Source organism: Euphorbia lathyris, chromosome 9 (genome assembly GCF_963576675.1).
Source record: "Euphorbia lathyris chromosome 9, ddEupLath1.1, whole genome shotgun sequence".
Taxonomy (NCBI): domain Eukaryota; kingdom Viridiplantae; phylum Streptophyta; class Magnoliopsida; order Malpighiales; family Euphorbiaceae; genus Euphorbia; species Euphorbia lathyris.
In genome coordinates this window covers 23,560,911-23,571,354 of record NC_088918.1, presented here as the reverse complement: position 1 = coordinate 23,571,354, position 10,444 = coordinate 23,560,911, and the positions used below count along the sequence as shown (strand labels likewise).

The 10,444-nt window shown below is 34.6% G+C and overlaps 1 protein-coding gene across 3 annotated transcripts; it reads left to right on the top strand.

Annotated features, from left to right (window-relative positions):
* Nucleotides 1-518: 518 nt before the first annotated feature.
* Nucleotides 519-7,243, top strand: LOC136207161 (FRIGIDA-like protein 5). 3 transcript variants are annotated; one of them, XM_065998447.1, is made up of 7 exons: nucleotides 519-620; nucleotides 721-840; nucleotides 2,156-4,271; nucleotides 4,906-5,442; nucleotides 5,582-5,718; nucleotides 5,824-6,148; nucleotides 6,341-7,242. In XM_065998447.1, exons 3-6 carry the CDS (start codon nucleotides 2,168-2,170, stop codon nucleotides 6,106-6,108), a joined length of 3,063 nt encoding a protein of 1,020 aa, XP_065854519.1. In that variant the 5' UTR covers nucleotides 519-620; nucleotides 721-840; nucleotides 2,156-2,167; the 3' UTR covers nucleotides 6,109-6,148; nucleotides 6,341-7,242. The 3 variants fall into 3 exon arrangements, with proteins under 3 accessions (XP_065854519.1, XP_065854520.1, XP_065854518.1); XM_065998448.1 differs by having other exon boundaries at nucleotides 525-620; nucleotides 716-840; nucleotides 5,008-5,442; nucleotides 6,341-7,243; XM_065998446.1 differs by having other exon boundaries at nucleotides 525-620; nucleotides 716-840.
* Nucleotides 7,244-10,444: the final 3,201 nt, after the last annotated feature.

The following is a 10,444-nucleotide window of genomic DNA, read 5'->3' as shown; positions in this document are numbered from 1 at the left end:
GATATAAAAATTTGTCTTTAGACTCAGACCCGCTAAAGCTCGTCTCATGACAAGCTTGAGATTTATAAAAATAACATGATCGGCCCAATCAGCCCGCCTATTAATATTAATTAATAAATTTATATATTAATATTTATTTTTAAATATAAATTTAATTTTTTATTATTAAAAATTATATATATTGCGATTTGATTTTTAAACCCAAATTCAATACGATCCAAGCCTGTTTAAATTAACGGCGGACCAGACTGATATTTTTAGATAAAAGCCGTTCCGGTACGAATCCCATCCATAAACAGATTTAATAGTCAACGGGCAGATTCATTTGATAATCACGTCCATACTAGGAGTTGAAGAGTTGTTTAACTATTGACCATTGACTTTCTCATTTACTGTTTTTCCTTTTTTTTTCTTTTATTACTATTGACCATTGATTTTCTCATTGACTGTTTTTCCTTTTCTTTTATTACTATTATATTAACTGTGATTGATCGGTGCAATAAAGTGGTTTTGAAATTGGCGCAGAAATCGGTGTACGGACCGCCACGGCAATCACCTCTCCAGATCACCACTCCATTGATACAAGTCCGAGTTAAATAAGAGTTCTACATTACCAAGAGGTTTGCTGTTATCCGAATTCTGTAATTCCTGTACTTCTTTGCCGCATTATCTCATCTTTTCACTCACTTCCTTTCTCTTCTTTGCGATTGAGAAGAACAGAGGAACAACGAAGATTTGGCAGGCCAGATGTACAGTTAAAACTGCCTTTTGTAGCTCCATTGTACTCTTCTCTTGCTGTATTTTGCATAAACTTTCCATTCTCCTGTTGGAATACTACTGGTCAGTGGTTTTTCTGATTTTTTTTTTTTTTTTTTTTTTGTGAATTTTGCTTTAGTTTCTGCTTGATTGAAGTTAGGGGAGATTAAAAAAATGGAAGGAGAGGGAGCGAGGTTAGGTGAGGTTATCTCCTATTCGGTACTGAAAGTAACCTTCAATAATCTCTGTTAACTTCCATTAAACCATTAAAACTCCTTCGAAGCAATGCTAGTTATTTAATCTCTTGTAACTTCCATCCAAGCAGATCTTAAATTTTCTATCTGGTTATTTGCATTTTCAGGTTGGGGTTTTGTGTAAAGGCTATTAGGTTTTGAATCCAGGTTAAATGCATCATTTGTGGCTTAACTTTGATGGTTGTCTCAAAATTTTGTAACTCAATTTCAATTTCACTCAATAAATCATTAACTTTCACTAAGGCCCAAACGAAACATGACTGCTGCCTAGATGAGTCAATGATTTCTTATTAAATAATATCAATATATTCATTTGTTTGTCATTTTACCATATGGGGCTGCCACGCGTTGGCCACGCCGGCCATTTGATTTGAGTGTGGGTTGACATGGAAGTACCCGACCTTATCCGATATGAATGAGATTACTCGTACCCATATAAAAGAATATGGGACGTACCTATATAAAAGGATATGGGACGGGTATGAGATCAATAAAACTATCTATGACTGGTATTAGAATATCCCCTAGGATAAGCGACGGATGAGATCAATAAAACTACCTGTGACCGATATTAGAATAGGATAAGTATTAGAATATCCCTTAGGATACCCGTTATTTGTCTATTTATTTTTAGTGTATTTTAATTTCTTGATAATTAGAGTGATTTAGTTTTTAAATTTATAAATGAATTATTTATGGATTTTGTTAAATTTATTCTTTATTAAATTTGTAATATTTTTTATTTTATCTATTAATTTTTAATGGGTAAGGTACCCGCGGTTTAAATAGGATGGGTACAGATAATGAAAAAAATAAAACGGGTAAAGGTTTGGAATCGGCACTACCCGCGCTTATTCTATCCGTTGGCATCCCTATCGCTAGAATGACTTTATTGAGACCAAATTAAAAGTTGAATGATTTTATTGAGACAAATTAAAATTGAGTGATGATTTTGAGACAATATGAAAGTTCCACCCATGGTGCTTTTAACCCATTCATTATCATTGATTTGGAGCATTATGTGAGCCAAATGGGGTGGGGGGGAGATGGGGATTTTCAACTCTATTTTCTTTTGATAGATGAATTAAAAGTGATGTTGCGTTTTTAGACTTTATTTTTAGGCAGTTTCTTTTTGAACTGTATAGGTTTTTGCTCCGATGGAGGCAGTAGTAAATCTTATAAAACTAGCGGAGTTAAAGCAACAAAGCTTTCGCAAGTCCTTTGATGAAGCCCATTCACAAGCTTCATCCATGCTCTCGTTAACTCTCCACTTGAAAGATTTTGAAGATCAATTTGAATTGGCAAAAGAATCTTTACTAAAGCAAGCTCAAGAACTTGACTTAGAAGCCAAAAAGATAGTAGAAGCAGCCCGAGTGCTTGAAAAACGGAATCAAGAAGTTGAAGTTAAGTTACAAAAGCTTAATAATCTTCAATCTGAGGATTATCATTTGGTTCTTGTTCAAGAACAATTGAATTCGATTCGAAAAGAGGTTGAAGATTGTAATGGGATGCTTAGTATGAAAAAAGATGAACTGACATTGGTGCAAGTGAAGCATGAAGAATGTAGTTCGGAATATAATGCGAAAAGGGACCAGTTGGATACAATTGAGAGGTCCATAGAAGAGTATAGGGGAAAGCTCAAATTAGATGAAACCAAATTGGATTTAGTAAGACTGAAGTTTGAGGAATGTTGCAAGGACCTCTATGTGAAAAATGTGGAATTGGCATCAGTAGAGCAGTCACTCGCTCTATGTTCTACAGAGCTTGAAGTTAAAGTGAAGGAAGTAGAAAGTGCGAGAATATCGGCTACAAATTGTGATGAAGAACTCGAGCTAAAACAAAAGGAGTTGTCTATGATAAAGAACTCGATTAATGATTGTGATAGTCAACTTGAGTTGAAGCGAAAGCAGTTGAGAAGGCTGCAGAAATGGACTGACAAATATTCTAATGAACTAACTAAGGTCAAGAAACTGATTGAGGAGACTTCAAATGATTATAATTCAAAAGAGAAACACCTTGAATCAATCAAAGTGTTGATTGAAGATTATGCTGGGGAACTTGAAGCTAAAGAGAAGCAGCATGATGCTATAAAGAACTCTATCGACACGTGCTCGACAGAGCTCTCAATGAAACAGAAAGAGCTGGACTCCATAGACAACTCTACCAGAGAGAATTCATCGGAACTTGGATTGAAAAAGAAGAAACTAGAACAGCTTATCAAAGTAATCAAATCAAAAGAAGAGAGTTTCAATTCACTTAAAGAAACAATGAAAACTTGGGAAGGTCATGAATTGAAACTGATTGCTGTTCAAGAATCCATTAGAGAGCGGAATGAAGAACTTGCATGTAAGGAGAACCTACTCAAATCAGTCCAAACGTCCATCATAGAGAGCACTGAGGAGCTAGAATCTATGAAGAAACAACAAAACATACTCAAAATATCGGTTACAGAATGCTCTGAGGAGCTTGAGTCAAAAAGGAAGAGCCTTGATTTGGTGGAAAGATCCTTGAAAGAATGCGGCTATGAGCTTACTTCGAAAAAGGCAGAATTGGAATCATTGCAAAGAACTTGTGGACTTCAAAAGGAGCTTGAAGAAAGGGAAGAGTATTTAGATTCACTCAAAACAACATTTGAAAAAAAGTTAGAGAAACTTCAAATGAAAGACAGAGAGTTTGAAGCATCTATGATGGACTTAGAACTAAGAGAACGGAAAATTAATTTAATGCAAAAATCAATTGATGAATATTCTAAGCAACTCGAACATAAAGAAAAACAACTAAATGACAGAAGTGATGGAAGATCTTTGCAGTTGATCTTGAATGAAAATTTGAGAGAGCATGATTCAATTCTGACAGAAATCTTTACTGCTATTCAAAAGTCACCGGACCCAGGAAAGCTAGTGCTAGATGCTATACAGGGGTTTTACCCTGCGGATTTGAAGAATGGGAATAATGAGTTTAGCTTGAGCGTCATTAGGAGGAGCTGTACTACTTTGATAGGGCAGTTGTTGAAAATATCGCCAGAGGTTAAGCCAGAAGTAAGAGAAGAGGCAATGAGATTAGCTCTCGATTGGAAGTCAAGGATGAAAGCACTGGCCGAGAACTCTCAGGAGGTGTTGGCATATCTGCAACTTTTAGCTGCCTTTAAATTGGGCTCTTCTTTCAGTAGTGGTGAACTTCAAAGTTCTCTTGATGTTATTTATCAGAATAAGCAGGCACTCGAATTACAACAGGCTCTCGGACTTGCAGAGAGCTTATCTGGTAAGTTATTTCTCACTTCCAATTCCTAAATGATATAGAATATGCCTTGTCTACCATTATGTGTCGCTTATCAAATCATTTTAGTTATATAATGAGTTTCTGTATGAATAAACAAATGATCCTGTTCCCTATGCTATGCTTTTAGTTAGTTGTGTTTGCATGTGCAGAGCAGTTTTTCTGCTACTTGCCCACAGGACTCCATGACTTAGTGTCCTGGAATTCATCCTGTTGGTGTCAGTAGAGACAGCAACACGGAACATCCATGGCTTGTTACTCTTGTTTGTTGCACATCATCTATAATTTTCAGTACCTGTCTTGGCTCTCTTTTTTTGGTTGCATCTTTTCTTTGTCACTTTTAGACACTTGAATGAGGTATTATGATAAAATCTGAGGGAAATTATTGGAGTTTCCAAAATTTGTCTTATAAGCATTGATAGGTCCCTAGTTATGGGCAGGCACTTTCAATATACTAATGTTTTCTGAAACGTAGTAGAACATATAATACATTATTTGATGCTTAATTGCAGTAGAAGGCAGTAGACTTGAAATTCTGGTTTCAATTTGATCTATTTCTTATCAATGGTTTTGCATTACTTCTGTTTAGTGAGTGAAATTTCCTCCTCATCATAAACAGATGAGCAAAATCCTGTGCAAGCCCACAAAACAGTGAATTCTTCAACAGCAAAAGTTCAGTCTGGTTCAACAATTTTTAATATGGTTTATCCACTGATCCTAGATGATTGCATGGACAACGAAGAATTGATGCCTGGTGAAGCTTTAGCTGCCCTTAAGTTGTCTCTAGACCCTGCAAAATTTGTTTTGGATTTGCTGCAGGGGTCATATTCCCAGCATTGCGAATATGGAGGTTCAGGACTTGATACAAGTGTTGCTAAGAGTATAGTTGTATTACTGAGGCAGCTAATTTATTTCTCGCCGAAAATAAGCTCTATGGTGAAAGAAGAAGCTATAAAGCTGGCAGCTTTATGGAAACCAAATGTAACATCGGAAACCGCGAAGGAGATGGAAATTTGGGCTTTTCTTTTGTTTTTGTTTATATACGGATTGTTTTCCTATTACAGAGGGGAGATCGTAAGACTCCTTGTGAAGCTTGCTCCTCATAAAAATTCTCCTGAGATGTGTCGTCTCCTTGGTTTGACAGATAAGATTCCCGGTATGTTTCCTAGCAAATTTCTCATCTCCATTTATGTGTATTGTACTATAATAGTCTATTTCATAAGATGAGTCTACATATATATGTTTTGTTGATGCATGCATAAGGGTCAGTTCTACATTATTATTTTCTTATGCAGAGCTTATCCGGATACTTATTCAAAGCAACCAGCATATAGAGGCTGCTAGATTTAGCTGTGCTTTTGGGCTGATTCACAATTTTCCGCTTGACATCATCCTGCAAAAATGCATGGAGCATCTACGGGTAGATGCACAGGCATGTCTTATTCTTCCTACTCGCTAATCCTATTGTCGTTCTCTTCTCTCACTTACAATGTCAAACGTATAAAATAAAAAAACTGAATTTGGATTTCGTTTGCAGGTGAAGGCCGCAGAGAGAGAATTAAATGCTCTGAAAGCCATATTTCAATGCATAACAGATTACAAGCTGGAATCAATATATGATGCAGTGGGCATTTTTCGTCGTATTAGTGAGCTGGAAAAGCGAAAAACAAGCAGCATATTCTCTACATCAGCCCCTGCTGCCTTCTTGAGGAGTGATAACTATGTCGCAGTGTCCGACAATCAGCCATCTCCTCTTGTTCCGAGGCAGCTCCACAACCAAAATGTTAGGAATGCACAGTCTAACAATTTTGTCCAACTGTAGATCCACGATCAAAATTCTACGGATGGATTGTTGTCTCGAGGTAATAATAAACGTCCTAGAATAGATATCTGAGTTAGCAGAACCTTGTCATCTTAAATTGCCGATCAATCATCCCGTAAATGAGTTCAATGCAGGAACAAGACCTCACTACATAACACTTTGTTTGAGATTTTCCCTGCATTTCCTTTCTTCCTTAGATGAACTTACTAATTGGAGATTTTTTTTGATGTAGATTAACTTAAGTATACCTTATGAAGCAATCCTCAGTGGAGATTTCTGAATTTTGTCCAGCACCCTTTCTTCATCACGGGTTATGGCTGTGTTCCAGCATCTCGACACATATCTTGAGTTCTTCTAAAGATATCTATTGTTGCCCTATAACTCTTAACCTTTTCAAATTACATATGCTCTACATAAACTAAACTTAAATGTCTTACACATGTTTCTTCATGTCTTCATATCTTGCCACATGTTGATCTTGTTGGCACCTCATTCTTATTCATTGCCACCTCGTTCTTATTTTTCTACTACATTTTTATTTCATTTTCTAAGCAAATGGATCATCCTATTTTCTTTGATGGACTTCTTCTGTGGGTCGTATGGGCTCAGGTCTTATGGGCTTAATTCTAATTAGACATGATTTCTTGCTCCCGACTTGTTTCATCAACTATTTCCGTTAAATAGTTGATGGTTATTATTTCTTCGACCTTCGATCTGGCTTTTAAATTTTCTAATTTACATGGAAATGTCCCATTTATGGTCTGAATTATCTACATCAAGCTTAGTCTTTTTACGAGTTTTGGATATCTGATCAATTATTATAGGTTTCCATTTCTAAATCCATAGGAGTGTCAAAGATTTGAACACAGAAAATTCCTCTTCCAAATCTCAATCCAAGCTTGTCAATGGATCTGGGTATTATACAACATCTGGGTTGCAGTCTACTGAACATATATACCTGGTATATTTGATCATTTTAATGGTTATGTATACTGTTTGACTCTTCTTATATGTAATTTTTAAAGATTTCTGATTTCTTAAAGGTCCATGTTGCCTCACTGTTTCTAAGAATTTATCTATGTGTTGTAAATGTTCAGCTAACTGTTTATTTGTATTTCAAATTCTTTTTTTTTATCATCGGGACTATATCTTATTGGTCTAGTTCTAACAGTACATAACATAAAAACAAACAGGTATTTTGGCTATTATATCTAATTCCTTAACTTGTTCATTAAATCATGCGACTCTTACCTTATGACCTATGGAAAAGATCTAAAGGTCATATCTTGCTTGGCTAAACATATATCAGCTCCACTATCTATGAATATTTTTCGTTTTATAATCTTATTAGGTTTATATTTACCAGTGCTTCTACATATATTGCTACCATTTACTTATTTATTCATATTCTATTTGTTCTATTTCTGAGTTATCATCTGCTGTCTCAGTAATATAAAATTCATCTTTTGTATACCATTTATTATCACTTGCTCATATTTGTTGTAGACTCATTATAAATTTTGTCGTTCCTATGTATTTTACACATTTTGTTTTAATTTAGGACATTTATTAGCATAATGTCCTTCCTCATTACAATTCCAACATTTACATTCTGTAAGCTTAATATTCTTATAATCTAGTGATCTTCCTCGTCTTTTTCTAAACTTTCTTTTAAACCTAAATCTTTTTCTGTTTTCAGGATTATTTTTATACATCAGAAAAATCTCCAACAGATAATTGGTATCAGAGCCATAAATAGGAATTAATACAAAGTATTAAGAACTTTAATTTTTATCAAAAAAAAAAAAAGAACTTTAATTAAAATAAACATGTTTCCATCAATTGTTCATACGCATAATAGGAAATTAGATAATCTTATAAATAGCATAATTGAATTAGACTTAAGCAGTAGTTTAGAAATTTCTCTTCTCCTAGAAAAATTAACATTATTATCAGAATTTTATCAATATAGCCATAGAATATATCATTTAAGAAATAATGACCTAAACAGGTTTTCTATCTAGTAAGGCTCTAGAGAATTCAGAATGAATGGACTATGGTTCTCGAAACTTGAAGATTCATTATTCATGTTATAACTCTCTGATCACTTCAAGTTGATTATCTCTATCCTCATTGTAATCATAATCTTAAATCTTGAATCTAAAGTGACACCTCTACGGTTTTCTTGGAAAATTCTTAATATGAGAAGCCTTCTAAGCTTTCACTGCAAGCTCTTTTTATAGTTCAAACTCTCAATTCCAGATGGTCATAAGATCAAGTGTTAAAGGAACATCTAGGATTTTTGACATTGTGTGCAATGCGTAATGGACGAAAAATAAAATAAATGGAACTATTTTTATGAAAAGTTCTAAAATATTATTGTTATGAACACCAACAGTTTGGCAATCGGGTAGAATTTCTCCTGTTAACTAAGGAGGAATTAATTGATAATAGTATGTTTTATTAATTTCCAACACTTATACAAAAGCCTTATTTTATTGACTTAATATATAAATTACCCCTGAACTTGTCCAAATGTTGCAACTGCCCCCTCAACTTTCAATTGTAACAACTTACCCCTTAAACTTGTCCAATTATAAAACATAACCCTAAATTGGGAATTTTTTTACCTCGTATTTGAAGCAACCGTAAAAAAGTTTCTCCGGATTCATATCACGCCAAAGATCTGATTATCATACTTCACGAGCCTTGCAAATTTTGTATTTCACGTGTTTCTTCAATTGCAGTCCATGTCAGCAATTTGGGGTTGTGCTTTACAATTGGACAAGTTTAAAGGATAAGTTGTTACAATTGGATAAGTTTGAGGGATAAATTGTTAAGGGGTTATTTGTATATTAAACCTATTTTATTTGATGGACACAATTAAAACACACCCATTCACTTCTTGCGACTAGAATATACTAGATACTTTGAATTATAACTCTAAACACTAATATATTAGACTTTTCCACCAATTTTAAGAAAATTCAAGAAAGTCGGTGAATGACTTTCTAATCCCCCTCAACACCGATTTTTAATATTTCATGCTTACTTGTCATTCCAAGTTGCTCTATGGATTCTTTGAATTTTGCACAGTTGGTAAATATATCAGCAACTTGATCGTGGGTCTTCACATACTATATCTTGATTGTCTCCACGTAAGATATTCTCTTGTACAAAGTGATAATGAACCTCAACATGTTTGGTTTTGGTGTGGAACATTGGATTTTCAGTCAAGTATATAGCTAACTGATCACAATATAACTGTACCGAGTAGTCGACTGGCTGATGAAGATCCTTCATAAGTTGTATGAACTAGGTACATTCTTGAGGTGCGATGGCTGCTGCTCTGTACTCTGCTTCGGTACTTGACAATAAAATTGTAGATTGTCTCTTGATGCACCAAGATATAGGTCCTGAATCCGAGACTAAACACGTAACCTGTAGTTGAATATTTTGTCATGATCTCCAGCGTAATTAGCATCACAGTATCCACGTACCTCACACTTTCCTCCTTTCTTGTATAAGATACCATAGTCCATGGTGCCTCGGACATATCGAAGAATTCTCCAGATTGCTTCTAAATGAGGCTTCTTCGGATTCTGCATAAACCGAATTACCATACTTACTGCATATGATATATCTGGCCTCGTCAAAGTTAGATAGGTTAGGCTTCCAACTAGTTGTCTATACATGGCAGAATCTTCTAAATCATTTCCTTCAATGGAACATAACTTTGAGTGCACCTCTACTGAAGTTATAATAGGCTTGCATTCTAGTATCCAAAATTTCTCCAAAAGATCTTTTTCATACTTGTGCTGATACAAGAAGAGTCCCTTCTTTGTGCGTTCAACTTCGAGACCAAGGAAATGATTTAACTCTCCTAATGATTTCATTTGGAAACATACCGATAAATTGGCTCTGACTTGATCAATCTCAGAAGCAGCATCACCTGTGATGATAATATCATCTACATAAACTAATAATATAGCCAACTTCTCACCTTGGACTTTCACGAACAGACTAGAATCAGTTGGTGCCATCTTGTAACCACTTTAAATTAGGAACTCTGTTATCTTCACGTACCATGCTTTTGGTTCTTGATTCAATCCATACAACGCCTTTTTCAACTTGCATACATAGTTTGGTTGAGCCTTGCTCTTGAGTGTGGTGTTTGGTTATTGAGAAACTCTAAGAAAAAACATAAGAAAAATTTATGTAGAAATTTAATTTTAAAAATGATTTATAATTATGGTAAATAATAATTTAAATTAGGTTAAACTAAGTAAATTATTATTTTTAATATATTTTAAGGATTATGATTCTTTTTTGATAG

Bases quoted from the DNA above. Each gene is read 5' to 3' on its own strand.
- LOC136207161 (XM_065998447.1), top strand. From the start codon at position 2,168: ATGGAGGCAGTAGTAAATCTTATAAAACTAGCGGAGTTAAAGCAACAA. The intron at 4,272-4,905 runs GTAAGTTATTTC...CATCATAAACAG, and splicing joins ACTTGCAGAGAGCTTATCTG to ATGAGCAAAATCCTGTGCAA. The intron at 5,719-5,823 runs GCATGTCTTATT...TTTCGTTTGCAG, and splicing joins ATCTACGGGTAGATGCACAG to GTGAAGGCCGCAGAGAGAGA.